The following is a 25195-nucleotide window of genomic DNA, read 5'->3' on the forward strand; positions in this document are numbered from 1 at the left end:
GCCGCCTCCCTGGCCCCGGGGCCTGCACCTGCGCCTGGGCCGCGCGCTTTCCCTGGGCGAGGTCGGTGGCTTCGGTTGCATCCTTTTGCGGCCTCCTCCCGAATATGTGCTCTGCATGGCCGCCCTTCTCTCTCCTCTCCACTCCACTGCCTCACCCTGACCTGGGATACCATCGTTTGCCCGCCTCCAGTCTTATCTTCCTACAACCCCATGTTTAAAAGCACCTAAACAAAGAAAAAAACATTCACGATTGAATTCATTTTTTTATCCAGCAACCAAAGTTACCTTTCTAAAGTGCACATTTGATCATTTCACTCCCCTGCTTACCACCCTTCAGTGGTTCCCCTTGCCTTTGGGATACGGCTCAGATTCCGTAACAGGGCTCGCGAGGCCCTCTGTGACTGGACTCTGCCCATCTCTGCTGCTTCATCTTCCAGTCTCCATGCTCCCGCTCTCTTGCTCCAGCATCTGCCTGTGGTCTCTACAGGCGTTTCCTCGGCCTGGAGCTTCCCCCCAGCTTCCTTTGTCTGGCCACGTTTTTCTTCACTCAGGTTTGAGCTCAGAGGACAGTTCCTCAGGGAAGCCTACCTGTGCCCTTCTAGACTAAGTAAGGCATTCAGGCCCTTTTTTTCTTATAGCTTTCTGTGCTTATTTTATCTCTCGACTTAGCCCATTTTATTGTAAGTGTGTAGTTCAAGAGGCAGTGTAGTATAGTGGTTAAGAGCACAGATTATGGAGCCCAACTGCCTGAATTTGAGTCAGCCCACTAACTGTGTCTTTGGGCAAGTTACTTACCTGATCTTATCTGTAAAATAGAATGATAAAATCACATATTGTAGTTCTGAGGATTAAATGAGCTAATATATGTTTAATGCACTCTAAGTACTCAATAAATGTTCATTATTATTTTTAATTTTCCCTCTCTTTGACAGTGCTCTGTGAGGGCAGCGACTGGATAAGTCTGATATTCTATTAGCATAATAGATATAATATTGAAAATGTTGACTGACTGAATGAGTTCTTGTGATTAAAACTATGTTTTGCTGAATAAACTACAAAAGTTCCCTTTTTTCTCTCTCTTGATGTACAATAATCACCTGTGTGGTTTGGACATTGTAGGAGATGGATGATTGAGAGTTATTTGTCATACAGTTAATGAAAGGAGAGGAACTAATTTTTTAACGGGTACTAAATGTAATGCATTTATAGCTTAATGTGTTTAATCCATAGAACAACTCTGAAAGGCAGGTATAATTATCCTTGTTTTATAGATGGGGAAATTGAGGCTCAAGGAGGTGAAGTAATTTCTCCTTGATCACACAGCTAGTCGGTGGTAGAGCAGACATTGCAACCTCTATGTCTGCCTGTTTCCAAAACCCACGATCTTTCACTCTATCCCTTTTGAGGAAAGTGGTAGTTCAGGAACATTTTGCTGAGTTTACCTCAATTTTTAGCTAATGAGGGAAAACTAAAATGAGAAAAAAAGTGGAGCCCGCTTAAGGAGTGGTGGATTTTTCTTTAGAAATTGCTTTGGTTGCCAATACTACAGTAGGTATTTTTGCGTTCTTTTAGTATTTGTATTATTTGAAGAGCCCAGACTTTGGGAGTGTAGTGGAGTCTGCTTTCCTCCCCTGCTCCTCCTCTACTTTGTTGAGCTTTGCCCTGCAGAATTGGGAGGAGCCAGTGGGTTACATTGTATTGTGGTTCTCTTAACTTTTTCACCTGGGTGTTGCAAGGAGAAATGAGATTTAGTGTGAATCCCTGCGAGTATTGGGGAAAATCTCCATTATGTATTAAAGTGCATGTAATTTTTGTATTTTACTCTGTAATGTAACCCTAGTTATTTTAATATATTAAATGTTTTAAACTCTTAACCAGGAATAATTCGCAACCCCTCATTTTTTGCTCCCCAGTTCAGCAGGTGAAGTTGATGCTTTGGGAAGGTACGTCATGTTTACCTGGTATATTGCCTGTGCCTCAGTGTAAAGCACAGCAGAAAATTAGGTCTGTGTGCTTGAATTATGACAGGATCAGATGTGGAATTCCCATCCAGTTTCTAGCAGCTGCTAGATTATACCTCTTCTAATTTTTGTTCGTTACTTACTTACCTAGAGTCATAATATATTTTCTCTTTGTTTTCTAGTGGTAGAATGAGAAATTTAGAAAAGAACACGTTTACAAAAGAAGCTTTAGCTTTGGCTTGGAGATATTTTTTACCTCCATACACCTTCCAGATCAGAGTTGGTGCTTTGTATCTGCTATATGGATTGTATAACACCCAGCTGTGTCAACCAAAACAAAAGGTAATACTTGTTTTCTTCCAGCAGAAATATGAAACAAGTATAATATTTTTACAACAAACTGATTTAAATAGAAACCCCAGTGTTTCAAAATTATAATACATTTGTGAAAATAGATTTACATTTAATAACTTTCTTACTCCTCTTCTTTGCAGATTAGAGTTGCCCTGAAAGATTGGGATGAAATTTTAAAATTTCAGCAAGATTTGATAAATGCACAACATTTTGATGCAGCGTATATTTTTAGAAAGCTACGTCTAGACAAAGCATTTCACTTTACAGCAATGCCCAAATTGGTATGTTATCTAAAATAGATTGTTTTTCAAAATGAGATATTATGCTTCATTGTTGATAAAGTACCTAAGTCTCCATAAAGCAGACAGAATATTATATAGTTTCTAATACTTTTAGAAAGGCTTCTTAAAATAGGAGAAAGTGCTTTATGATTACTTCTTCTTTGCAGACAAAAATTCTGTCTCTGTTTTTAAATGCACTGTGTTTCAGGATGCCATCTGTTAAGGAAATTGTTAGAAGAGGACATTAGATTGGCATCTGCATTTGCTCATTCCTTTATTCAGACCTCAGAGAGGTTACTGAAGGAGGACCAAGGAATTTTAATGTCAGTTAATGAGAAGTCGAAACTTCACTGATAAAATACCGTATTTCTTCAGTCTTAGGACAGTTGAGACACTACATTGAAAGAGCATTAGGTTCTAGTTCTGGTTCTGCCATCAGCTGGCAAATCACGTGACTTCTCTGAATCCCATCGGAATTTGTAAGCATGTGGCATGGCATCTTAAGGGTTGTTTCAAAAGTGATAGTCTTTGGAGAATGGATTATTTAATAAATACATACGGAGAGCTGCTTTTGTTTCATCCATGTTTACTGATAGACAGTTTTTACTGCTGGCTTACTTATTTCAGTACTTAAAAAATATCTTTTAAAATACATTCATTATCATAATAGCTGTCATATAGAATGAAGAAAAAAATTCAACGAGCTGAAGTTACGGAAGAATTTAAGGACCCAAATGATCGTGTAATGAAACTTATCACTTCTGATGTGTTAGAGGTAAATTTGCTTTTATGCTGTTGGAATTTTTTTTAGAAAGTTGTACTGTTAACTATATATTGAGGTTATACCTTCATCTACTGGATACTGAAAAATTTTCTAATGATTTTAATCAATCATAGAATGCTTATTATTTTCTCTAAAGTATCAGAAATCATACGCCCTAAATATGTCAAAATGTATGGAATAAATCTTGAAACACAGCAAGATACAGAAAAGTATAGAAGACTAGACTTGGACTCAGGATATGTAGATTCAAATACTGAAACCACCATTTATATTTGACTTTTTTTTTTTTTTGAGGAAGATTAGCCCTAAGCTAACTGCTGCCAATCCTCCTCTTTTCGCTGAGGAAGACTGGCCCTGAGCTACCATCCATGCCCATCTTCCTCTACTTTATACGTGGGATGCCTACCACAGCATGGTGTGCCAAGTGGTGCCATCTCTGCACCCAGGATCCAAACTGGCGAGCCCCAGGCCGCTGTGCCACTGGGCCGGCGCCTCTATTTGACTTTGGATAGGTCTTAAAACAAGAATTTAAAGTGACTTTATTTTTATTTTATTATTTTAACAGTATGAATTCATTTCCTAAGTTCCTTTTTCACAATACTTATTTAAAAACCCATTGAAAACAATGAGGCTATTCTGATAAAAAAAAATTTTGAAATCAAGAATTATGTGTAAGCGGTAGTCTTAAAATAGCTTTACCGTCTAATATATTTTTGTATTTTATTTGAGTTGTGCAGTATTGAGAAAATCTTTCATGTGGGTTAGTAGTGATACTCACTTGTAGAGTTTTACGTGGATGGAAAAGCATTGCCCTGAGGTTAAAACAAAACCCCGCTACAGGGCTACAGCTTTCTAATCAATGATACATTCACATTTCACAAGAATGGATCCATACAGAGAGAGGGAGAGAGTGGCATGAGTAAGTGAGTGTGAGCAGGTGGGGGCCTTGGTCGTGTCTTTTAATCTCTTTGAGCCTTAGTTTCCCTCTCTTTAATATTAGAATTAGAATCCTGATTTCCTCCAATTGTGAGAATTGAAACCAGACTATGTCTGAATAGTGCTGAGTGTGGCATATGACACAGAGCAGGCTCTTAATAAATGTTACTTCTTTTTTCCCCCCAACCTTATTCAGCCTTTGCCTATATCAAGAGTGAAAGAGGGATGAGAGCTTTGAGTTGCTCAAATGTTTCTCTGTGTTCTAGGTGCTGCCATGTTTTACTAGCTTCAGCCTGTCAGGTTGCATCTATGATGTTTGTAATTCAGGTATCAAGTTGATTTTTGAAAGCACTCTGGGACTGCTCTGTAAAATGACTTTATTTTTGAGTAAGAATTGTTACTCTGAGGGCCGTGGATCCCTTTCCCTCCTAAACTGTATGATAAATTGAGTGTCATCCATATGGATGTTTGGTTAGGGTGAGGTACCATAACTATCCTTAGATTCTCAAAGGTGTTCATACCCCCCAAAAGGTTAAGAATTACTGCATTAGAAGGAAATTGAATACTGACTGTCTAAAGACATAGTATAGGGCAGGAGCTATACAAGATGTTTTGTGTAGATTATTTTACTCCTCACAACATCCCTGCAAAATAGGTGCTTAAACAATTTTTAATTAATTTTTTTAAAAGTAGGTGTTTTAATCCCTGATTTAAAGTTGAGGTAGGGGCCGGCCCCATGGCTGAGTGGTTGGGTTCGCGTGCTTTGCTTCGGCAGCCCAGGGTTTCACCAGTTCGGATCCTGGGTGCAGACATGACACCACTTCTCAGGCCACGCTGAGGCGGCATCCCACATGCCACAACTAGAAGGACCCATAACTAAAATATACAACTATGTACTGGGAGGGTTTGGGGGGAAAAAAAGCAGAAGAAAAATAAGTGAATAAAGTTAAGGTACAGAGATGCTAAGTTAGGAAGTGATGGAGCTAATCTTCTGTATGGCTGCAGTGCCTGTTGGACCGCAAAGGCCTTGTCCGAGCTGGGACTGGGGTTAGAAATCTGTCATTCAGCACACATCCGAGTGAAGTATAACAAAAATTTGGATCTTTGCTCTCTAGCAGCTTAGCGAGAAAGAGGTAGGAGAGATTATATGTAGAGAAATAAATGTGATAAGAGAACTTGGTATAATAGAGGGAATTTGTATTTTGTCTTTTTGGTAGAGGGAATCGTTTAAAAGTTTGAGAGCTCGGAGAGACTTAAAGTCTATATTTAGGTTTAGGGTAAGGAGCCAGTTAGGAGAGGTTGTGTAAAACAGAGGGAGCAGGGTTCCCGCTGTGGAGGAGTCGGGTGGTCTGTGATCAGGAGCCCGGTGGAGAGAGAGCCTTGAGCAGGAGAAGGCACACAGCTTCCTCTGAAACTTGAGAGGAGGAGGTGAAAAGGATTTGTGTAATTTGTTGTGAGGAAGAGAAATAGAAGGCAAGCAGACCTGATAGCCTGAATTTTGAGAGGGCTGTAGGGGTTCAAGGAACTGAGGATTGAGAAAGTTTGGAGTAGCCGTTGTGGAGAAAGAAAGATTTTGGGATACTAGAAGGGCTCTAAGGAGCACTGATGTGAGTCATAAAGGGAGAGGCAGAGGATGTTAGAGCAGCAGGACACTGTTCTCGCCAATGTTCTCCCAATGAAAGAAGATGATTGGAATCCAGTTATAATTTTTGATTGTTGACCAATATGGTGGTAGAATGTTAATTTTTTTCCAACATACCTTCTTAAACATGCTTTTTGATTTTTTTTTTAAAGGTACGCTTTTTTGGTGAGGAACATTGGCCCTGAGCTAACATCTGTCACCAGTCTTCCTCTTTTAAGATTTTTTAATTTTTCTCCCCAAAGCCCCAGTACATAGTTGTATATCCTACTTGTAGGTCATTCTAGTTCTTCTAGTGGGATTCCACCACAGCATGGCTTGATGAGCAGTGTGTAGGTCCACACCCAGGATCCAAACTGGTGAGCCCTGGGCTGCTGAATTGGAGCGCGCAAGCTTAACCACTCGGCCATGGTGCTGGCCCCTGCTTTTTGATTTTTAAGCTCTTTTACTACCATGTGTTGAATTAAAGCCTCCTGTGTTGAAACAAAAATTGTGTTTGTCAGCAGAAAGGTGTGGAAGATTTTAGAGAACATAGCTGGGGAGCTGGTCAAAGTGTCATTGGAGAGGAGGGTCAGAAGGCTGGCTGTGAAATGCTTATTCCTGGAGTTTTCTAGGAATGGAATAGACCGCGTGAAGTCATCCTGACTTTATGTAGGGTCTTTGCCTTGCCACAGATCTGCTTTGAGAGACTTTTCCTTCATTACCTCTGTTGACTCTCTTCATCCCGTCCTAGCATAGCCTTTGACCCTTTCTCACTGATAATCCTGAAATTTAATCCTTTTCTACTTTCCTTCTACTGCCTGCAAATGCTGTTAAGTCTCCATGTCAGCAGACCTGAATTCTGATCATGATTCTGCCACTCACTGGTTCTCACTGTGTGATTAAGGAGGATAATAAAATGAAGAGAATAGGATATTGAATCAAAACATCTGATTTTTAATTCTAACTTTGCTACTTAAATATGACCTCGAGTCAATCATTTCATTTCTGAGTCTGTTTCATAATGGCCATTGTGTGTTGAGTTTTACACATATGCCAGGAACTATATTAGATGTTTTACATATATCTCACTAATCATCATTAGTAACCCTGCAGAGGAGGTGATATTTTTTTAATTTTAAAAACAAGGAAGCTGAGGCTTAGAGAAGTTAAGTAATTTGCATAAAATAAGGTGCAGACCTTGGCTTTGAATGTTCAAGTCTGTAAGGCTCCAGTCTATGCACTTTCTTTTATTTCTTTTTTTTTTTTAATGATTTTTCCTTTTTCTCCCCAAAGCCCCCTGGTACATAGCTGTATATTTTTTTAGTTGTGGGTCCTTCCAGTTGTGGCATGTAGGACAGCGCCTCAGCGTGGCTTGATGAGCGGTGCCATGTCTGTTCCCAGGATCCGAACTGGCGAAACCCTGGGCTGCCGAAGCAAAGCACGTGAACCCAACCACTCAGCCACGGGGCCGGCCCCTCTTTTATTTCTTACTCCTTTAACTTTGCATAGTGCTTGACCTTATACAGAACACTGTTACTTATGTAAGCTCACTTAATACTTGTACAGTGGGTTAGGTGGCATTACTTAATTTTGTACAAGTGTGGAACGTGATTCCCAGATTGAGGGATTTGTTCCAGGTCACAATCTAGCAAGTGACAGAACTCAGACTCAGAACCAGGTCCAGCTAGTGGTCTTTCTCCTGTCCTGTTGTATTGCATGTTGTAAAGTAATGGAAGTACAGCACATTGTAAACTAAAAAGTTAGGGGCTCCCATGACTGGACACTGTTCCCCTTTGAAGATCCTGCATATGTGAGCACTCATCACTCCTGAGCAGTTTCTGATTCCTTGAGTAGATGTCTGTTGATTCCATCGAAGTCTGCTGGAAATCAGTTGAGTAGCCTAACTCAGGGATGACTCAGATGTTGCAGTGGCCATCTATGATGGAGAGGTCAGTAGTTCTCTGCTGGTCTGTGAGCCGAGTCCCAGTAGTGGTTTTATCTTATTTCTTAAGTCTGCGTGCAATGTGCTTTCTCCTTACCTCACAGACTTGCCCATTTGGCTGGAGGTTTGGGGGAGGCAGGTCTGATTAATAAATGATACCTCAAATGGTGTCATAAATCATCCTCTGTTTCTTTTAATCCTGAGTCTTATCACTGAAGTAATGATGAAGCTTATGGAGACAGGCGCACAGGTTTTGAAATTTGTGCAAGTGAGCACATCTCTGGAGGATTGGGTGAGAGTCATTATGTAGGAATTTCCAGCGGAGCATAAAGAACTATGTAAATATCTTTGATGTGACAATATGAAAGAAAAATGTGATCTTAGTTATCAGTAGTGGTATTTAACATTATGTTATACTACAAATAATTTTTATTATATCCAGGAATGCAATCCTATGTTAACTAATTGGTCTTTCCCCAGTGTCTCTCCATACAGTGTATATTAGTTAATGTTTGCAAAGTTGAATTCAGTGAGTCCATACCTCTGGAAAGCAGCCTTCATTAATAAAGTTGTAAAGTTCTGTTTGCATGATTATATTATTTTCAAAATGCTGTAGCATGTTAATCCTTATCAACTCAGTCACTTTGGAAGGGCATTTTATTTTATATTGGTTTTGCCTTTAAGTTTCTCCACAAAAATTGAAATAAAAGACTCATCTTTTCACTTTTAGGAAATGCTGAATGTTCATGATCATTATCAGAACATGAAACATATAATTTCGGCTGATAAGTCCAATCCAGACAAAGCCCTCAGCCTGATAAAGGATGATTTCTTTGACAATATTAAGAACATAGTTTTGGAGCATCAGCAGTGGCACAAAGACAGAAAGGTACGCGACTGCTTGTTTGGTACCTCACTTCTGCATCTGTGTGGTTCGCGGGCAGCTCGACGTGGGCCCTGATGTTTAGAGGCAGACTGTTGAGTAACTCCTGTCCTGTGGAGTTAGGGTTCAGGGGCTTTCCTTTTCCCGTTCTGGCTTTGCCGCTTGTTAGCTATGGGATCTTATTTAACTGTGCAGTCTGATTTTATATATGGTTATATATATAATTAGACAATTATAATTATATAATATATAACAAATATTTTATATATATAGTTATAGAGGGATAAGTATCTTGGCATACCACAGATTTATTACAATCTTTATAATTTAGTATTTTCCAGAGGTTGCACACTGGCAGTCCTTGGGCCAAATCCTACGCACAGATGGACTTTGTTTGGCACGGGTTGATCCTAATGTTGTTTTAAAAATTTGAATTAATTACTAATATTTAAATATTTGTGGACTTTCCTTAAAATTCCAGACATCCAGCTTCTCTTAAAAATCAGAGGTTTGGTAACACTGGTCCCACTTTGCTGCATGACAGCAGACAGCTAGACCTGAGTGGTGATTCTCCCATTGTGACCCAGCACGTGCTTCTCTGTTTACCACATGCTGTATCTGCCTTGGTGTATCCGTTTACAAATCTCATCAACACAAATCTTCAGTTTAGTGTTCTGGTCCAAATACAGATGCTGGAGCTGCCCATGTTCCACATTAACCTTTTCAGCTAGAGAAACTTTTTTGCTCTGGAAGCCGAAAGGCCAGCACTGGTAAATTTACCTTTGAAACCACTGCTTCATCTTATTTTAGTGAATACTTCTAGGAAAAAATAAAAGTGAAAAATGAGCAATTTCTAGTTACTTACTATATGTCTGAAAGTGTGTTCGAGTTTTCACAAGTGCTAGATAGGTTTTGTTATTTTATATATTGCCTTTTAGAAGGATTTGTTGCCACTTTTTGACTTTCTACTATATAAAAAGGATACTGGCTCAAAAGTTAATTTTAGAAAAGATAAACAAGGTGATGAGTAGATAACAGTCTTGGGAAAAAGGGAATAATTTGCTGCTTCTGCCCACATTTATTTTAATGAGAGAAAGCACATTTTAGAATGTTTGAATATTTTAGGTGCTACAAATCGGTTACATAAATGACGTAGGCATTTAATGTAAAAATCTGTTTTGCTACTCTCTTTTAATAAATAAACTCTCTTTAATGAGCATTATCAAGACCTTCGGAAACCTGAAGGAAAGGAGGATAAGCCAGTTTTCTTACTACCACATAAAGAGCATGTCATCCTTCATTAGTAGGAGGATTTAGACATCTTACTGATGGATTTCAGCACTATTCTGAACCCTATCTCTACTCTTCGAGTCAGGTGGTGAGCCATGCTGCAGTAGCATGAAGCCGTCTTGTAGGTTTTCAGTAATTGACAGTAGATGATTCTTATTGTTCTGAAATTGATTTGCAATTAATTTTTAGTTAATTTGAATTGTAAATGTATATATATAACTTTTTTGCTCTTTCAGAATCCATCCTTAAAATCAAAAGTTAAAGATGGAGAAGAAAAGAGGGAAGGCAATTCACAAGAATCAGAGGTCAGAAAAATTCCCTGTATCATTGCTTATGGGACAGTAGTTTGGTTAGCTTCTTTTCATTTTATGTGTGGCTATGATTGTGTATACTAAGCACTATGACCCTTGGTCAGTATTATAATAAATATCTTAGAAAATTCTGAAACATGGCTCTGTGAAGAGCTAGTCTGTTCTTTACTGGAAACCTTGTGAAAGACAGTAGGTGTAGACTGCGAGTGAGGATATTCACAGTTTTCAGCAGGGAAAAGGAGGGATGATGGTGCATCAGTCCTTACAGGGGCGGAGAATGGCTTTGTAATGTCTGTTCTCACTTCCTGTCAGCCTTTCAGCCTGTGTGGAGGTGAAGCTACTATTTACTGCTTCCACCCCCCAGAGTTTTCCTCCACCTTAGTGGACGAGACAAGGAGCCTGCTTTGGGCATAGGAGGGAATGGCCTGGTCACCAGGGCTTTAGTCTGTATTATCCTTAAATCCTGAATGAAAATGGTCAGTACCTGTGTGGGTGGTTTCATGCCACCTGCTATGAGAATGTGGTGTGTGTTTAAGTGTCTTTACTCAATATGTGTCCAATAAATGTTAGTTTCTTTTACCCTATCTTCTATCTCAAATCTTATTGCTGATAACAAAATACTTGGGTTTTCATGATTTTACTTAATGTTTATGTGTTTTAATTTTTTCCCCTTCCTGTTTATTTTCGCTTCCAGAGATGTGAAAGGGCAGAATCATTAGCAAAAATAAAATCAAAGGCCTTTTCAGTTGTTGTTCAGGTAAGTTATTTCCTTAGTAAGATAATTTAGAAGTTGACTTGATGCTTTTTTAATTACATTTTTATTTTTCATCAAAGTAAAACATGTGCGTAGTTTAAAAGTCTAGTAATACTATATGGCTTATATAGCCCAACACTCCCCTGCTCCACCACCTCCCACCCCTGCCTTCCTGACCTCAGGGCGCAGCCGTCTTCAGCTTTTTCTCTTTTGGCTGTTTCTTCTGGTATTTACCCTGAATATTGATGCCATTCTTCTTTATTGTCTTCCAGCTTCTTGTATTCCTCATCAGAGAAGGTTTTAGGATTTTCTCTTCATCCCTGGAGTTCTGAAATTTCGTGATAATGTAACTGAGTGCGGGTCTTTTTCCCATTATTGTCCTTGGCTCTCATGGTGGACGTCCTTTTGATCTGATAGCCTTCAATTCTGAGAAATTTTTTGTATTATTTCTTTGATAGTATGCTTTACTGCATTTTTGCTCTTTTTCTTTCCTTGAATTTTCCTTCTCATTTTTCTTTTTTGTTTTCAATCTTCCTCTTTTCAGGAAGATTTCTTAGACTTCATCTTCTGAACCATTATATTGAATTCTTTTTTTTAATTTCATCTTTTTTTTTTTTATTTTTTGAGATTGGCACCTGAGCTAATCTTGAGAAGATGTTGTCAATCTTTTTTTTTTCCCCCTCCTTCGTCGTCTTCTCCCCAAAGCCCCCCAGTACATGGTTGTATATTCTAGTTGTAGGTCCTTCTGGTTGTGCTGTGTGGGATGCCACCTCAGCATGGCCCGATGAGTGGTACTATGTCCGCGCCCAGGGTCCAAACTGGCAAACCCTAGACCACTGACGTGGAGCATGTGAACTCAACCACTCAGCCACTTTGCCAGCCCCCATTATATTGAATTCTTTATTTTTGCTGACATTTTTTCGTTACTAAGATTTTTTTCTTGTTCCAAGAATCTTTTCTTACTTAAAAAAATGTGTTCTTTATCTTTCTTTTCTGGATGCAATATCTATCTCTTTGAGGTTATTGATTACAGTTTTTTGAAGTTTCCTTCTCTTTCCTCAGTGCTCCTATTTTTGTTTAGTTTGATCTCTCTCTTTCATTTTGGTGGCTTTTTACAAATTTTTGAAGATCCTCAGACCATATTTAAGACTGGTCATGTGGAGATACAGCTTTTTGACCTCAGTATTTCTTTCTCTTGGATCTAGGCTTTTTTTTTTTTTTATTTTTTTAACCAGAGAGTAGTCTTCCATCCCCTCATCTTGGGGAGGAAAGTGGTAAATAAGCCAAGCTGCTAGTGGTGGGAGCCTCCTGAGAGAATCAGCCAAGAGGCTTAGCGTTCCTTATGCAGGTTTTCACTGAACCTCCCTATGTTCAGTAGCAGGCGTTATCTGTCCCTTCCCCAGCTCTTGCAGTGTCCTCAAGCCTCCAGCTTCTCTGGTCTAGCTTCCCCAGAGAGCAAACCTCCTGTTCTCTACAGGAGGGGGCCGGTTGTTTAGTTTAGACACTAGGAAAAGGGACGCTATTCCCTCTGTAGATTTGCAACATTTCTACCCATATTTTTAGTCCCATTTCTGTTGACTCCAATTCCTGATCCACTTGGACCAGCTTGCTTTACAGTAACTTCCTCAATACAGACCATTAGATTTCAGCTCTGTTCATTCTGTTAAATGAGCTGTCACTCACTCTCGCACTTCCACAATGTTGTTGTTTTTCTTTACAGCTGCTTTGTTTCCTGTTATCTCTATTTCGTGAGTTTATTTTTGTTCCTTTACTCTCATTTTAGTGGGATTTCAGGAGAGAGCACTGATAGATTTATGTGCTTAATCTCATGTTTTTCTGAATTCTTTGCATGAATCTAAGAATTTTATTCTGTGGGAAATTACTATCATATTCTGGTTATAGAAATAAAAAAGAATAAGTAAAAAAATTAAAAGTGACTATAGATTAGTTGTGTTATATATTTGCTATACCACAGTAAATTGAGTACAAAATATTGTTGAATGAAAGCACCAAGGACAATAAATTATTCCAAAGGCTTTTTAAACTAGAACCATTTCCATTTTATATAGTGCTAATTTTATATAGTGCTAATAGTGATGTTTAATGCATATCCTAAGACGTTATGAAATACTTTTTAAGAATCATTAAATTGTTGGGCCTGCCCGGTGGCGCAGTGGTTAAGTTCGTACATTCCACTTTGGTGGCCTGGGGTTTGCTGTTTTGGATCCGGGTGTGGACCTATGCACCACTTGGCAAGGCATGCTCTGGCAGGCGTCCCACATATAAAGTGGAGGAAGATGGGCGCGGATGGTAGCTCAGGGCTAATCTTCCTAAAAAAAAAAAAATTCATTACATTATAATCCCCATAAATTGTTATATGTATGTATCATTGCATAGTTGTGGTTTTTTTCTTTAAAGAGGCGTAATTAACATACAATACATGGAAGCTTTTTAACAGCTGTTCATACCTGCCCTGCATATATGACATTAACTGAGAACTGTGTTAGTCAGGACTCTGCTTAAGCAAATAAGGGAATTCACTGACTGATGTAACTAAAAAGTCCTTGGACTGTCCCTCCATTTCTCACCTTTTTTGTTGCTTTCACTAGCTTCAAGTGCTGTTTATAACAGCTCCAGCCTTGCATGTCCCCAGCTTTGGGTTCAATGGAAAGGGAGGATTTCCCTTCCTAAGAGTTAAGCAAAATTCTAACATTGAGTTATATCAGCTATGAAACAGATCATGCCCACCCTGAGCAAATCATAGTGGCCACGGGGATGTGAAACTCGTTTTGACTAGATGGGGCCACGTGGCCATACCTGCAGCCAGGCGTAAAGTAGTTCCACTAGAAACTTACGGTGATAACTAAGGAAAACAAGATGTTGTTAGAAGAAAGGGAGAACAGGTTGTTAGGCAGTAAAGAGAGTACTTGGTCTTTACACCTCCATTTCCCAGCCGTTCAACTGCAACTACATTTTAACCCAACAACTACATTTTAACTCACTTTAAGTATATGGTGACGACAGCTGCAGGGAACTTTTCCTGTTGTAAAGATAAAAGAGTATATACATGTGACAGGTATTAAGCAAGCCAGGATAATGGTAAAGTACTTTATTATAAGTATTTCCTTAAATCCTTCCTCCTCTTAGATTGTGTATTTTGCCTTTCCCTCAATTATCTATCAGTTGGATTCATTGTGTGATTAGTTGTGGTTAATTGGATTTCTAACTCTTAAGGCTTCCAAGTCAAGAAGGCATCGCCAAGTCAAACTTGACTCTTCTGACTCTGATTCTGCATCTGGTCAAGGACAAATCAAAGCAACTAGGAAAAAAAGAAGCCAAGACACACTGAAATCAGCAGGAAGGAAGATGTCTTCCAGGAACAGAGGTAACTTTTAAAGTCTTTTTGAGACCCAACAAGGGAAAATGAGTCTTCTTTACAACCTCCCCTCACCTTTTTCCTTTATCAGAAAGGATCTGATAGTTGTTTGACTGAGAACCTCGTGAGATTTAATATTAAAACTAAGTTTTCTTAGATTCTTAGACTTACTGCTGAAAGGGACCCTAGGAGTCATCAAATTCATCATTTCGTAGATGATGAAATTTAGGCTCATACAGATTAAATAACTTGTCCAAAAGTGATATAGCTAGATAGTTATAGAAATCAGTCTAGAATTATCCAGACCATACTTATTAGTAATTTTTGTGTGTGAATGAAACTTATATATAAATGTTATCTGATAAGTAATATAATCTATAAACCATATTTCTCTTTAGCTGCACTGATTAACCTGCACTTGGTTTTCTTTTGAAATAGTGTATCTATAAAATTACTTTGGTATTTGGTTCTTAAAGTGATGACTATATTTTGGGGGCTGGCCTGGTGGCGCAGTGGTTAAGTTCACACGTTCTGCTTCTCAGCAGCCCAGGCTTCGCCAGTTTGGATCCCAGGTGCGGACATGGCACCACTTGGCACGCCATGCTGTGGTAGGCATCCCACGTATAAAGTAGAGGAAGATGGGCAAGGATGTTAGCTCAGGGCCAGGCTTCCTCAGCAAAAAGGAGGAGGACTGGCAGTAGTTGGCTCAGGGCTAATCTTCCTTCAAAAAAAAAAAAAAAAAGACCATATTTCAATAGCTTTAAAAACTGACACAAATTATATATATATGTGTGTGTGTATATATATACACACACCATGCATAAAGTTGGAATCTGATTAGCAGGCTCAGGAAAAAAAAACGGGCATTAGAAACATTAGTTAATACTTAATGCCCAGTATAAAACACACTCCTGGCTACTGCAGCAGTATATGAAGATATATTATAGTCTTTTAAATGTTTTTTTCCTCGATTGAGGCAGTGGAGGGAGAACTGAGGTTAAATGCCTGTAACATAGTCCAGATATGGTTAAGTTTTGTGATAGTTGCTTGAAGTGCACTGAGAATTCAGAGGAAGGGATACCGCATTTGCTGAGGATAATCAGGAAATACTTCAAAAGGAGAATTTCTAGTTCTTTCTACAAACTTAGCAGATAATGCGAAGAGAACCATTAGACCAATCTCACTTATAATGATTACTGAAAAATCCCAAATTATATGTATCAAAAGAATTCCAGATATAAAACAACTTGAATGAGTGCACTCATTCTAGGATGCAAGGATGGTGCAGTTAGGAATCGATATAATGTAATAATATATAGTCAGTATAATTTGCCATATGAATGGGTTAAAGGGGAAAATGTGAATTCATTTTAATAGTTACCAAAAAAGACATTGGATAAAATCCAGTATACATTCTTGATTTAAAAAAAGAATTCCTCTAGATTAGGGGATCACCAAATTATTTCTGTAAAGGGCCAGATAGTAAATATTTTAGGCTTTGTGGGCCATATGGTTTCTGTCACAGCTGCTCAACTCTGCCATTGTAACATGAAAGCACATATAGACAATATATAAGCAAATGAGTGTGCCCATGCTTCAGTAAAACTGCATTTACAAAAACAAGTTTGGGGCCAGATTTGGCCTGTGGTCATAGTTTGTCAGCTTCTGCTCCAGATAAAACAAATAGATGGTTATTTCTTTAACCTAATTTTAAAAAGAGCGAGTGTTGTGTGTGTGTCTGTGTGTTATTAGACTAAAAGCCATCTCATTTTTGCTGGTAATACATAGAAATATCACAATTTTATTTAACATTGCTCTTGAAGGGCTAGTCATAATTAGGCAAAAGAGTCAAGTGATATATATCAGAAAGAAAGGCTACAAAATTATCGTGATTTGAAAATGATTAATTTTATGCCTTAAAAAGCATCCTAAAGAGAATTTGCTGAAAAGAATTAGGAACAAAAATTTCAGTAAGGTAGGGATACCACAACAGACCTTACAGAAATTAAAAGGTATTATAATAAGGAAAAATTATGAACAGTTTTATGCCAGTAAGCTTGATAGCTTAGATAAAATGGATATGTTTCTTGAAAGACACACATTTCTGAAACTAACATGAGAATAAATAGAAAATCTGAGTAGTTCTATATTTACTAAAGAGATTAAATTCCCAGATGGCTTCACTGGGAATCCTAGCAGACATTTGAGAAAGGAAATCAATCCTGTTCTTTCAGAAAATGCAAAAAGGGAACACTTCCCAGCTTATTGACATTATAAGAAGAGAAAACCAAAGAACATACATGTAAAAATCCTCATGAACATATATGTAAAAATCCTTGCAAAATATTAGCAAATTGAATCCAACAATGTATTAAAAGGACAATTATTATCACAAACTAGGGTTTATTCCAGAATACAAGGTTGATTTAACATTAGAAAATAAACCAACATAATTCACCATATTAGCAGAATAAGGGAGAAAAGCTGTGTAATCATCTTAGTATATGTACACAAAATCCAGCATCTATTCATGATAAAAACTCTGAGCAAATTAGGATTAAAAGGGAATTTCCTTAACCTGATAAAGAACTTCTATGAGAAACTATGGCCAACATACTTGAAGGTAAAACAGTGATTTCCTCCTAACATTGGGAACAAGGCAAGGATACCTGCTCTCATTGCTCCTATTACACATCATACTGGAGGTCCTAGCCAATGCAATAAGACAAGAAAAGGAAACAATAGACATTTAGATGGGAAAGGAAGAAATAATACTGTCTCTGTTTGCAAGTATAATTATTTTTTACACAGAAAATCCCCCAAAATCTACACAGTAGCTACCAGGACTAATAAGTGAGTTTAACAAGGTCATGAAATACTGGGATAGTATTTATACTAACACAGAATAATTAGAAATTGAAATTTTTTAAAGTACAGTAACACCAGAAACACAAACTACTTCTTTATGTAGCTAGGAAAACATGTTGTAGGATCTGTATGCTGAACGCTACAAAACAATGATGAAAAAAATCAGAGAAGATTTAAATAAATAGAAAAATGGTCTTCATAGATTAGAAGACCTAATATTGTTAAGATGTCCACTAATCCTAAATTGTTCTGTAGATTAAATGCAATCCCAATTAAAAAATCCCCATGGTTATTTTGTATAAATTAATAAGCTGCTTCATAAGTACATATGGAAATGCAAAGAAACTAGAATAGCTAAAAGAGTTTTGAAAAATAACTGTAAAGCTTCAGAACTCAAGACAGTGTGCTGTCTGTGAAAAGATAGACATAAATCAATGGAAAATATTAGAATCTACAAGTAGATCCATACATGTAAGTTCAATTTTATTTTCAATAAAGATGCAAGGGCAATTCAATGGAGAAAGGATATTCTTCAATAAATGGTACTGATATAATTTTATATCCATATGAAAAAACAGATCCTCAACTCACACCTCACATCATAAACAAAAATTAATTCAAAATGGATCATAGACCAAATGATAAAACTTGAAGAAGAAAACATAGAAAATGTGATCTTGGGTTGGGCAAAGATTTTTTTATATGACAAAAAGCACAAGCCATAAAAGAAAAAGAATTGATAAATTGGACTTCCTCAAAATTTAAATTCTTTGGAAGACACCGTTAAGAAAATGACAAGATTGGTGCTGGCCCCGTGGCTGAGTGGTTAAGCTTGTGTGCTCTGCTTCGATGGCTGAGGGTTTTCGCTAGTTCGGATCCTGGGCGCGGACATGGCACTGCTTGTCAGGCCACGTTGAGGCGGCGTCCCACGTACCACAACTAGAAGGACCCACAACTATAACATACAACTGTGTACTGGGGGGATTTGGGGAGAAAAAGCAGGACAAAAAAAAAAAAATGAAGAGACAAGCCACAGACTGGGAGAAAATATTTGTAAAATACGAGCCTGGTAAAGGTCTTGTATCCCAAATATATAAAGAACTTTTAAAACTCAGTAATAAATAAACAGCCCAATTAAAAAATATAGGAAAAAGATTTGAACAGACACGTCACCAGAGAAAATATGTGGATGGCAAATAAAAACATGAAAAGATGCTCAACATCTTTAGTTATTAGGAAAATGCAAATTAAAATCACAATAACATTCCACTAGTGCCTGTCAGAATGGCTATAAAAACCAAAAAGCATGAAACAGAACATTTGGAATCTTCATACACTTCTGGTGGGTATCCAAAATGGTATAAATAATCACTTTGGAAAACCTGCAGGATTTCTTTTGGGTTTTTTTGGTGAGGACGATTGGCCCAGAGCCAACATCTGTTGTCAATCTTCCTTTTTTTTTTTCTTTTTCTCCCCAAAGCCCCACTACATAGTTGTATATCCTAGTTGTACGTCCTTCTAGTTGTTCTGTGTGGGATGCTGCCTCAGTATGGCTTGATGAGCGGTGCTAGGTCTGCACCCAGGATCCAGACCAGTGAACGCCAGGCTGCTGAAGTGGAGCCCACAAACTTAACCAATAAGCCACTGGGTCGGCCCCTGCAGTTTATAATAAATTTAAACATACACTTACCATATGACCCAGCAGTCCTACTCCTGAGAAATGAAAACTTATTTACCAAAGAGAAATGAAATGAAGTGAATGAAATCAAAACTTACATTCACACAAAAATTTGTATGCAAAAGTTTTATTCGTAATTATGAAAAATTGCAAACAGCCTAAATATCTTCTACTGGTCGTTGGATAAACACGCTGTGGTGTAATCGTACAGGGGAGTAGTACTCTGCAACAAAGGAGCACAACAAAGGATACACGTAATAACATGTATGGATGAATCTCCCATGCCTCGCTCTGAGTGAAAGAAGCCAGTCACAAAAGGCTACATGCTTTATGATTCCATTTATAAGACGTTCTGGAAAAGGCAGTCTATAGGGACAGAAAACAGATTATTGGTTTCTAGGAATTAGGGGTGGAGGGGCTGTTGACTGCAGAAGGGCACAAGAGCAACTTTTGGTGTCAGAGAAGTGTTCTGTATTTTGATTGCAGTGGTGATTGCACAACTATGCATTTGTCCAAACTTCGAGATCTGTACATTAAAAATGGTGAATTTTATTATTTGTTAGTAATACTTCAACAAATCTGACCAAAAACCAAACCACAACAAAATCTGAGGACATGAGGAAAAGATCGATGAGTTTGATTATATTTGAAAAATTAACTTGTAGGGGCTGTCCCCATGGCCGAGTGGTTAAGCTTGAGTGCTCGACTTCAGCACCCCGGGGTTTCGCTGGTTCAGATCCCGGGCACGGACATAGCTCTGCTCATCAGGCCATGCTGAGGTGGCGTCCCACATAGCACAACCAGAGACACTCACAACTAGAGCATACAACTATGTACTGGGGGCCTTTGGGAAGAAAAAAAAATTCTAGTAGATTAAAATATTTTTTCTAAGGTATCAAAGATACTTAGGTTTAGAAACCTGCACAAGCATTTTTTATTAATAATCAACCTTCCTACAAGTACAGCAGAAGGGTAAGCTGGTCAAGCTGCTTTCTTAAATATTTGAAAAACAAGTCTTTTCGAGTGGATGAGGAACAGAGGAGGAGCAAGTGCAAGATAGGAAAGGAAAGAATGTAAATTCCTTTTCATCGTAAATGTTTGCCAGGTACAATTTATGAAATACCACTTCCTTCACTAGCCATATTTTATTACTTAATGTAGTTACCTAAAACATTTTATTAAATTCTGAAATTAACTTTTAAGGGCCAGGCTCTTTAGCACGTCTGAGATTTGTTACTGCATTTACTGAGGTGTGCCAGGGAGGACTTAACCTTGAGAAAGAAAATGTAATAAAATACGATCTGAATTCACGCCTGCAATCCTAGCTCCACTGTTACAGCTGACCAGCTTTGTAGCTCCAAAGGTATTGTAAATACTCTAAAGCAGAGGTCATTTGTTATTCTGTACCTCAATAAAGATCCAAGTGCTGACTTCATAGTTTCTCTTTAATCAAAAGTTCACTTTCTTAAACTGGAAAATTATTTTTGATTTCAAAATTATTTAAAAACAAGGCACTTCATACTCCATAAAATGCAAAAGATCTTGCAAAACCATTTGCAGCACATGTGGTAATGTTGAAAATTCTAATTTTATTAGAGATCTTATAAATTAATAAGAAAAGGGCCACCACCCAGCAGAAAAAATGGGCTTAGGACACAAACAGGCAATTCACTACAAAATTAATTTCATTAATAATTAAAGAAATGTAAATTAAAACATGATTTTTATATAATTTATTAGCTTGGCAAAGATTAAAGATAACTGGATACCATTGATAGTGAAAGTTTGAGGAGATAAAATCTGAATTTAAGTGGGAGTATGAATTGGCACGTCCTTTTCAGAGAGCAGTTGGGAATCATTAAAATTTTAAATATGCATGCCTTTTAACTTAGCAATTCAGTTTCTAGGAACTTATCCTTTACAAGTGCTTACAGGTGTTACAAGTGACAAAAACACAGGACATTCATTGCAAGATTATTTGAAATGACAAAGATTGTAAACAACTCAAGTGTATAACATTGAAAAATTGGGTACGTAAAATTATTGTCAGTCTGTACAAAGAAATATTTTGCAATTATTAAAAAGCTGGAGAAAGTTCTATATATACTGACATGAAAATGTGTCCAAAATATATTGATACATTGCTTAATGAAAATGTATTTTAAAGAAGAGTATGATTTAATTTCCACTAGTAAAAATAAATGTAGACACAAATGCAATGTATATCATTGAAGAAGTCTAGAAGCATGTGAAGTATTAACGATGGTTAATTCTCAGTGATGGGATCCTGAGAAATTTCCAAGTCCATAAATCTCTATAATGTTTGAATTTTATGATAACCATATGTTACTTTAGTAATCAGAAAAAACCCAAAGATTTTTTTAAAGAAATAATAAATGTAACAGTAATTCCACAGACCAAGGCAGGTAGAGGGATTGGCGTGAAAAAAGGTGAAGTAGTTGGAAGGATAGAGTGAGGGGTCCTTTTGCCTGGAGTGTAAAGGAGGTGTTGAGGAGTCACTATTAATAATGTAGAAAAAGGGGCCCGGCCCTGTGGCCGAGTGGTTAAGTTCGCTTGCTCCCCTGCGGTGGTCCAGGGTTTTATCGGTTCGGATCCTGGGCGTGGACGTGGTGCCGCTCATCAAGCCATGCTGAGGCGGCGTCCCACGTGCCACAACTAGAAGGACCCACAACTAAAATATACAGCTATGTACTGGGGGGCTTTGGGGAGAAAAAGGAAAAATAAAGTCTTTAAAAATAATGTAGAAAATATGTTGATGGTTATATTGGAACTAGGCCTTAAATGTGAAACCAAGAAGTTTAGACTGACTTTGGTAGGCAGAGGGAAGTCATCTGAGACTTTTGAGCAAGAAAAGTGGCACGACCAGTTTTCTTTGAAGAAAATCAGTCTGGGAGTATTTGGTAGGTAGGTGGGAACAAACTGAAAATAGGAACACTAAGTAGAAGGCTGTTGAGGAGTAATGAGTATTGGCATGTGGTTGTAGGAATTAGAAAACAGACAGATATGAGAACCCATGTGTAGCTAAGGTAACCAAATATAGAGGCTGATGGTGAGGGATTTGACCGGGATGCTTCGTGTCAAAGCAGCTGGGGGAATGTTGGTGCCTTTAACAGAAATAAGGATCACAGGATGAAGATTTCAGTTGGGGGAGAATTTGCCCCAATCCACCTTTCCTCCTCAATTCCTCTAATAGCTGACTAGCACGTGAATGTACTCAGTAGAGTGATTGGATTTACCTAAGTTCGTACTATTTAAGCTACAGCTACACTTGTTCACCATTCTAGACTATGATGTGTGTTTCTGGAAGGACATGACTAATAGTGATGATATGATGGTGAAGATGATAGCAGCTATTGTTTATGTAACACTTAATCTGCCAACTTTTCACATGTCCAAAGTCACCTAGCTAATGAATCGAGCTGAGACTTGAATGGCAGTCTGTCTGAATCCAAGCCTGAATCTTTAACTGCTCTACTTGCTGTCTCTCAAGTAATTGGAAATGTGGATCTAGAGCTCAAATTAGACATGCACTCAAGTAAGTTATAATCTAGCTGCATGTCTAGTAATCATTTGTTTTGAGATTGAGCAATACTTTATTACTTATAATTGCATCCCGAACAATTAGCTTGGAGCATAGTAAAGCTATCTGTTTGACACCCTCTGGGAAATTAGTTTTGTGGATAACTGAGGTTAATGATTTAAATGTCAAAATTTATTTTTTAAAAGTTTAATTATTCTGCTTGATATCTTTCTAAACATATTATATTCATCTTATTTTTCTTGTTTTCTTCAATGTGTATTTATCGTTTTTATAATTAGAAAAATACTAAAAATGTATTTTATGCTCTCCTATTTTTCTAGAACAATATATCCTGAACATAATTTAATTTTCTCTTTCTGACTGTTATCATCGTGAGCATATTATTTTACTGGGTTTTATAATACAATGATCCTATCAAATATCTGAAGTGTGGGGGGCAGTTTATCTGTATCCTTATGTCTTCATGCTGTAGTATTTTGTCCATTCTGTCTTATTTTTTAAAGATAGTTTGTCGTATTTGTTGTGGGGGTCTTCTTTCTGTTCTCACTGTGCAGGCTTGTAGCAATTTTTTTGCCCTTTTGCTGCTGCTTAAATGTAATGGTTTAAGAAACGGGTTGGCCATTCATTTCAGTTTTATGTAAAATAAATATAATTAAGTTCTGGGTAGATGCTTGAGGACCATACCTGTGCCTGAAGCTCACTGAGCTTTATTTACTATGTGGACTTTGAGATAAACATCCTGAAGTTTTGTGTGCTCACTTCTTACTTCTTGGCTGCATAATAGGTGGGTGAAGCACTGTATTTGTTTTTAAGTGCCTTTAGAGAATATTGCTTTTTATTTTTTAAACTTATTCATGTAATGTAGAAATGGAGCTCTAAAGTACGGTTAATCATCATGTGACTAGATGAAGGTTTATTTCTCGGCTGTCAGTTTTTAATTCAGAATCCTTCCCTTGGCGCTGCCCCACGGCTGAGTGGTTAAGTCTACATGCTCCGCTTTGGCAGCCCTGGGTCCTGGGTGTGGACTGGCCCTGGGTTTCGCCAGTCTGGATCCTGGGTGTGGACGTGGCACCGCTCATCAAGCCATGCTGAAGTGGCGTCCCACATGCCACCACTAGAAGGACCCACAACTAAAAGAATACACAACTATGTACCTGGGGGCTTTGGGGAGAAAAAGGAAAAATAAAATCTTAAAAAAAAAAAGAAATCCTTCCCTTGACGTTGTCGGATAGATTCTGTTAGGTTGTAAATGTGGATTTTAAAAAATCATTAATAACTGATATGGATGGACATGGCTAAAAGATTTTGAAGAACCATATTAGAAATTTGGATAGATTGTACCAATTATAATTTTGTGAGCAACTGAAAAATTGTATAGGTTCAAAGTCTGAAAAAACATGTGATTAGATATGGAAAGATTTCGTAAAAGATTATCATCTTAAAAATTATGTAAGACTCCAATGATGACCTTTTCTGAGGATGCGGGTTGGTGCTCATATCCATCTTCAACTCTGGGCTTAACAGGGTCAGAAGCAAAAGGAGGGCTTCCTTGTTAGATGTCCACCTGCACTGTCTAGTGCGCTAGCCGTTAGCCACAGATGGCTTTCGAGCACTTGAAGTGGAGCTGGTCCAGATCAAGACTGTAAATGTAAAATATACTCTGGATCTTGAAGACTTAGTACTGAAAAAAGAATGGAAACAATGATTTTTATATTGATTGCATGTTGAAATGATAATATTTTAGATATATTGGGTTAAATAAAATCTATTAAAAATAAAAAAAATTAAAAAAATTATGTAAGAAATTATTGAAATCAGGACTTGCAAGTAAAGGTAAAATTCTATTTTAATGACTTAATGGAAAATTGGTATTATTTTATTGTTTGAACTGTGTTTAAAATGGAAGCTTATTGCTGCGGTTTAGTCAACTCCATCTTAGAGTAATCTCTTCATTCCATAAAATCTGCCCCCGTTAAGATCCCAGCATACATGTGTTCAGAGGGCTTAAATTCATTTTCATTTAATTTCTTGCCTCCTGTGCTGACAGATATTTATTAACATATGTGCTCTGTAAAGTATTTTGTTATAACATGGTTGAATCCATGGGGCCAGCCCCGTGGCCAAGTGGTTAAAGTCCTGTGCACTCCACTTTGGCAGCACGGGGTTCGCAGGTTCAGATCCTGGCTACTGACGTACTCCGCTCGTCAGCCGTACTGTGGAGGCATCCCACATACAAAGGAGAGGAAGATTGGCACAGATGTTAGCTCAGGGTGAATCTTCCTCACAAAAATAAAATAGTTGAATCCATATTTAATCATTTAATAAATATTTATGGAGGCCTTAATATATGCCAGGCACTTTCTGAGTGCTGGAGATACATCAGCTGAAACCACCCAGGATCTGTCTTTGGGAAACTTCCATTCTAGGGGGAGAGGCAGACTATGAAGAAACAAACTAATGTTTGCTCTGTCAGGTGGTGAAGTGTTGTGGAGATGAGTAAGAGAGACCATGTGGGGGTTGCTGCTCGGACATGGAAGTGCGGTGCTAAGTGAGACTGATATGATAATCGTCTTTGATAAATTTCATGAGGATAT

The 25195-nt window shown here is 37.9% G+C and overlaps 1 protein-coding gene across 1 annotated transcript in view; it reads left to right on the top strand.

Moving 5' to 3' along the window:
* The window catches only part of SNAPC1 (small nuclear RNA activating complex polypeptide 1), a 32339-nt gene that overhangs the window by 363 nt on the left and 6781 nt on the right, over window positions 1–25195 (top strand). Inside the window, exons 2-8 of the mRNA XM_005605222.4 lie at window positions 2144–2303; window positions 2456–2596; window positions 3267–3371; window positions 8610–8768; window positions 10289–10357; window positions 11058–11120; window positions 14352–14502. Of these exons, the coding sequence (XP_005605279.1) occupies window positions 2144–2303; window positions 2456–2596; window positions 3267–3371; window positions 8610–8768; window positions 10289–10357; window positions 11058–11120; window positions 14352–14502 (848 nt within the window). The remainder of the gene's footprint in view (window positions 1–2143; window positions 2304–2455; window positions 2597–3266; window positions 3372–8609; window positions 8769–10288; window positions 10358–11057; window positions 11121–14351; window positions 14503–25195) is intronic.

The sequence above is a fragment of the Equus caballus genome, chromosome 24 (assembly GCF_041296265.1).
Source record: "Equus caballus isolate H_3958 breed thoroughbred chromosome 24, TB-T2T, whole genome shotgun sequence".
Lineage (NCBI taxonomy): Eukaryota > Metazoa > Chordata > Mammalia > Perissodactyla > Equidae > Equus > Equus caballus.